General features: G+C 41.7%; 1 protein-coding gene across 1 annotated transcript; it reads left to right on the plus strand.

The window, feature by feature from the left end:
• Nucleotides 1–334: 334 nt before the first annotated feature.
• cartl (cocaine- and amphetamine-regulated transcript-like) lies at nucleotides 335–1,865 on the plus strand (the record flags this gene model as incomplete). Its single annotated transcript, XM_083690919.1, has 3 exons — nucleotides 335–504; nucleotides 865–939; nucleotides 1,758–1,865. The coding sequence occupies exons 1-3, from the start codon at nucleotides 367–369 to the stop codon at nucleotides 1,863–1,865; spliced, it is 321 nt and encodes a 106-aa protein (XP_083547045.1). The 5' UTR covers nucleotides 335–366.
• Between the last annotated feature and the right edge of the window lie 4,248 nt (nucleotides 1,866–6,113).

Below are 6,113 nucleotides of genomic sequence, written 5' to 3' on the forward strand. Positions count from 1 at the left end.
TTATTTTTTGGGAAAATAGAGGGTCTTATTAAGAGAGAGTCGCCAAAGGGAAGATCTGAAGCTGATATGCTGTTGCAATTATATGAAAGTGGAGAGGTTTTTAAATTATTTTTGGCTTTATAAATGAGAGGGTCAAATGCTATGGGCCCGAACTTCCTCCGAGTAATTTCAAATGACTCCACCATTTATCTGACAGCCTACAGCATGACCTTACAGGCGGGGCTACTGAGCTTATATAAAGACAGGAGGTCCGGTGGTTCGTATGCAACTTTACGCTTTCTCTGGACTTGCAATTCTCCAGTCCGACCCTCCCCGCTCTCTCGCCGCAACCACCGCAACGCATTCACGACGCGCCGCATCAGAACCATGGATAGCTCAGGGATGCTGCGCGGACTGCTTTTCATCGGCCTACTGTCCTTCATGTGCCGTGGACAGGCAACGCAGGAAGTTTCCGCAGAAGACTTTGGAGCGCAGAACCCTGCAGCGGCCTCAGAGAAAGAACTTGTACGTATAGTTATAGGCCTACTGATATTTAGTGGCATTTATGTTCAACTGTTGAGAAATGTTTTCAAATGCATTCACTCTTTGCTCAATTAGATAGACTAGACTAAATGAGGCCAGGTTAACATCAAGCATTTAACAAGTCTTGTATTTTCAATACAAGTATTATGTGTGGAGAGGGAGAAAACAACATATGGTTCTATTGTTGAACAATGTTGCCAATGCATATTTGATGAGGCATGATTGTAGCCTACTTTCAAGCCTACTTTCAATTTCTCTGAAATTCTTTCAATAGACCAAAGATGTTTATAATAACCCTAAAACAATGATCCAAGTTATTCAACCCCCTATTACTCTGTCCAGATCGAGGCGATGGAGGCTCTTCTGGGGAAGATGCAGAGCCGTCTTCCCTCCACCGAGAAGAGAGGTATCCCGCTGGTGAGTCCAGCCGCGAACACTGGTCCCAACCGTCACTTCAAAATAACATGTGACCCAATAAGGGCCGTTATAGTGAGCATATGAATGAGTTTAGTTATGAATAATATAATAATAATTAGTTATGAATAATATAAATAATTATGTTCTCACTTTAAAAAGGTCGATGACTATTAATTGGAAAAATAGTATTTAACCATTTGTAGGCCTACACTGTTGGTAAACAATTAGCCTATACAATTTGTTCAGTAATTTAACCTGAGAATATGAATATATTTATGAATTAGTAAGGTTCAAAAGCACAAAATGTGTTGTAGGTGTGCTTATTGTATTGTTTGTTGTTGTCATTCTTGGTCCCTTAAGCTCCTCCTATTCCTCTGCACACCATTGCACTGCAGTTCAATTTGAAGTTTAATATCCAACCAATTAGCGAGAGTGATATGTCAGTAATTAAAAACAAACTGCGAAATGCGAACAGCCTCCGGCTTGAGTGCAATTACAGGCTAATCACGATAGTCGGCTAATTAACTGAAAGGATGAGGCTAAAAAACCGCAAACACCATTTCATTCATATATCAAACTAATTAGAACTTTGGCTCCATCTTCGAAAACTCTCTAATCCATAATTAACTGTGTTTTTCATTAAGTTTTAGAAGGGTGTTGTGAGATAAAGCCTTGGTGCCCCCCCTTTTATTCTCTCTCTCTCTCTCTCTCTCTCTCTCTCTCTATCTATCTCTATCTCTCTCTCTCTCTCTCTCTCTCTCTCTCTCTATCTATCTCTATCTCTCTCTCTCTCTCTCTCTCCCCCTCTCTCTCCTCAGTGTGGGATGGGCGATCGGTGTGCGATGAGACTGGGTCCCCGCATTGGAAAGCTGTGTGACTGCGGCAGGGGAGGCAACTGCAACTCCTTCCTCCTCAAATGCATCTAGGCTGCATCCGGAGAGACTGTACAACCTCCGCAAGCAGCACCTCTGCACCAGCCCATACAGGGACGCACTGTCCATCACCCACCATTGAGGGCACAACCTCATGGGCTATGCAGCAACCATCAGCTTAGACCAACATTACGAGGACTTTTGTTTAGTTTTTTTGTTGATGTTCAAAATGTTGTTACCATTTACTATAAAGAAGAGCATGGATTTTGTCACACTAAAATCATTCACTGTACATGAAATAATAAATGTCTATAAATATATTGTTCACCACACTTCTTACTGATTCATATTTCCTAATTGAATGCTTACTTCATAGGAATAGTGTAAGGTTTGAGAAAGTATGATTTCTAACTATGAGACCAAAATGAGGAATCACTCATTTTCGAAAATAATAACATGATTTTTCTTACCTGTTCTCATGAGGGACTACATTGATATGAGTTCAACAGTTGTTTATTTGCATGGTTGGAATCCTCAACTTACCGCAATTCTGTGAAGATACACTACAGTTCATAGTCTTGTGTGTATCTTCTCTACAGTATCAGCGAATATTGAATAGCTTAGAGCATAGAGAAAGAACCAATAAACAAATTAAACAATCAATATTGATATATCTTGTCAATGTCAATGAAACCAAGTGCCATTGCACTTCATAGCACAGCTGTAACACAAGGACTACTCCAAGCAATAACAGATATTTATATGGATCTCATTGCATCACATCACAGCATGCTTGACTGGTAGACAGACTCTGTGTGTGAATGTGACCCCATGGTCAGTGACAGTAATCTGAAAGTGCTCAAGTCTCCCATTTTTTGTTTGAATGGGAATGAGTATGTGGCCATGAGGCAAAGTCCTCAGATTAAAACGTCTGTTTTGGTGCGTCTGAATATGTTCCAAAGCCGAGTGAGAACGAGACTTTGAAGTGGCAACGCGTGACTACAGTCAGTCTTTGTGATCTCGTTGTGTACAAATGTGTCTTTTTCATAGTGCAGCGGAGATCATGAAGGCTTTTATAAGGAGGAGGAAATTTATGATACTCATCATTCGTACATTAAGCCAGTGTACACAGCCATGCACAGTTTATAATGTTCATTCCTCCTCACAGTTGTCTTTCTCCAACCTGCCACACGTTGTGGCTAGAAATGAAACCACAGCTTCTAGCTGTGATATGACCCGAACTAAAAGACATGGGGTCTAACATTCAAATGCGGCAAAGACTATCCAACACCTTTAAACAGAAAGGCCCATAACCCACCAGACTGCACGCCCCCACAGTTCAGGGGAGGCTTGTGGAGGTAGAAATTGGCGGACGGGCTCATTGTAATGCATGGAACAGAATGAAGAATGGTATCAAACACGTGTGTTTGATACCTTTTCTTATTCCGTTCCATGCATTACAATGAGCCCGTCCGCCGATTTCTACCTCCACCAGCCTCCCCTGCTGCAGTTCAGATCTCCATAAAAAAAGTCCATAAAGTGCTGCAATAACAGAGTCGAGCTCGTTTAAAGGTCCCCTGGTTTCTTGCCTTTCGGGAAAGTATTGGCAGGCAAAACCCCTGTGGTTCTACCACTCAAACAAAGCAATTCAGTGTGCAGTAAAAAAAAAACGTCAATAGTGATGCATTTTTATTGCCAAATCATGCTTTACTTGAAGTACTTCTAGCTGGGAGCCATCCATTAAAGCTATCATGGCAACGCTGCGCCAATCTTGGCCTCAGGCTGTTTCAGTGTATGATTCAGGAGAGCTGTGGCCTAACTGATGGGACTGGGAACGGGGTGTCTGGGGTCAGAACAGTGGGTACCTGGAGTCTGGGAGGCTGGTAGGCACATGTTAGGTACTAAGACCTTTTATCTTTATCTTTGTATTTTACTTGACTCTAATGTCTAGTCAATGTCTATTCAGTTGCGGGTGCGGTGGGAGGCCCCGAATTCTTTTGCTTATGGTCCTATAATAAGTTGAGGCAGCTCTGAACAGGCAATATGATATTCTCTCTGTGCTCTGTATAAGCCAGTGGAGGCCGGTGGAGTTAGAAATCGGAGGACAGGCTCATTGTAATGCATGGAATGGACTGATGAATGGTATTGAACACATGTGTTTGATACCATTCCTCATTCCATTCCATGCATTACAATGAGCACATCCTCCGATTTCTACCTCCACCAGCCTCCACTGGTAAACATAACGGGGTCCTGTATGATACAGGAGGCAGTGCACTCGCCCTGCCAGGCGGGTCCAAACCCCTCTCTGGCTGCTCTCCCTCAATCTCTACGATATTCTGGGTAGTCGATGTCAGACACAACACAGGCTTACACTCCGGCCTACTGCCAACCAGCACCATAGCCTGGTTTAACATGATAAACACAGCCCCCAGGGTCGCTCCTGTCTCCACCACACTGACCAGAGCCCATAGGGCGGTGTGACAGCCCCAAGCACACACACACAGGTCTCCTTGTGTCCCACTGGTGGCTGGCTGCTAATGCAATAAGGCCTGTTGTGGATGGGCACTGAAGACCAAAGGGTAACTAAAAGCAAACAGGCTCAAATTATAGGAACTGGGAGGAAACAGTTCTAAGTCCAATACTGAATCAAGGCAAACTGTTTCACCAGAGCTAATGAAAAATTGAACTGAACAAGCAGAGAGCTCGAGCGGAAGCTATCATGCAGACGGTACATCAGTACAGAGAAAGAGAGAGAGATGGAATAGAGAAAGGGGGAGATCCAGATCTGTGTCCAGATCTTACAACACCCTTCTAAAACTTCATGAAAAACACTGTTAATTATGGATTAGAGAGTTTTCAAAGATGGAGCCAAAGTTCTAATTAGTTTGCCATATGAACGAAGGAAGAGGGGTAGAGATGCTGGAAGCTAGAAACAGGCACTTTTCTCCTCTTAAAGCAAAGTGTTGAAGAGCAAACATTCATGTCCATCTCCATGAGCCAACTGACCGTTTGTTCTTTTCAATGAATTCATGATGTGGTGTGTGGGACAGTGATTATTGGCTCTTCTCCTTGTTATCAATCTAATCTGACAGTGCAGTTTTTATGTTCCTCCAGAGAAATAGGCTCTTATTGTCTCACAGCACTACAGAGTGGTGCTTATGTCTCATTTATTAACTGTCAAGATGAGAGAGGGTCGTTTGGAAATAGCTGAAAGGGTTATCTTTGGAAGATCTGCAGTTAACATTTGTAACCTTGTTATGTGTGAAATTGCCAAATGAATAATCGAGCCCCTAAAGGCTATATTGGATTTATTTCAAACACAAGTGTGGTCAAAGATGTGACATTTATCTCAATGAAGTTGAAGAGTACAAATGGAAAAAGGAACAGCATGCAACTCTTTAAAAGACAAAACATACTAAACATTAATTTATATATTTACAGTTGCTATTTACCTGGAATTTGCAAACAAAAGTAATGAAAAACAAGGCTGCTTACTGTGTTTACTTTGCTAGTAATTCCCCAATTCCCCAATACCATGTTAAACTTCAAGTAGATCTTAGATTAATAGCTGAATGTAATATAAAGCTTAACCAATATAAAATATTTGCCTTAAAAACCTGTGGGGTAATGTTCTCTATGTTCTCTGGTCATCTGTGGCTCAGTTGGTAGAGCATGGCGCTAACAACGCTTAGGTTGTGGGTTTGATTCCTGCTGGGACCATATATACTGAAATGTATGCACTCACTGCGATGTAAGTCGCTTTGGATAAAAGCATCAGCTAAATAGCATATATTATTCTCTAATGAGGGTTTCCATCTCCCAGGGCAGTGTTGTTCGGAACCATTCTCTCTTATCTCTGCAGGGCCTATACACTCATTAATCTCCAGTCAACCATACTGTAAAGATTGTGTCACGTCGATTTCCCCCTAGTGTTGCATTATTGAACCTATTGACTGAGTTATTACTCTTCTTTCAATGCTACTGTATACATGGAACTGTATAGTAATGCCTGTATTACATCTATGGGAAACAGGATACTGTATACAGAATCCCTCTGTTGACTTGAGTCAAAAGTAATTTTAATGACCTTTTCAGTGTCCTGCATATCTCTCATTCATGTGTGAGACGCGATTTTACAATACAAATAATAATGTCGCTTTCTGGATGACACAGCCCTCAAACATTCAAAGCTGCGTGACATGGATAATACTGTTATTGAATATTGGTATGTGGTATGTTTTAATTACATTGTGTTGTTAATTTCCATAGGATGCGATAAGGCTCTCTATGACATTAATT

The sequence above is a fragment of the Argentina silus genome (genome assembly GCF_951799395.1).
Source record: "Argentina silus genome assembly, chromosome: 19".
NCBI classification, from domain to species: domain Eukaryota; kingdom Metazoa; phylum Chordata; class Actinopteri; order Argentiniformes; family Argentinidae; genus Argentina; species Argentina silus.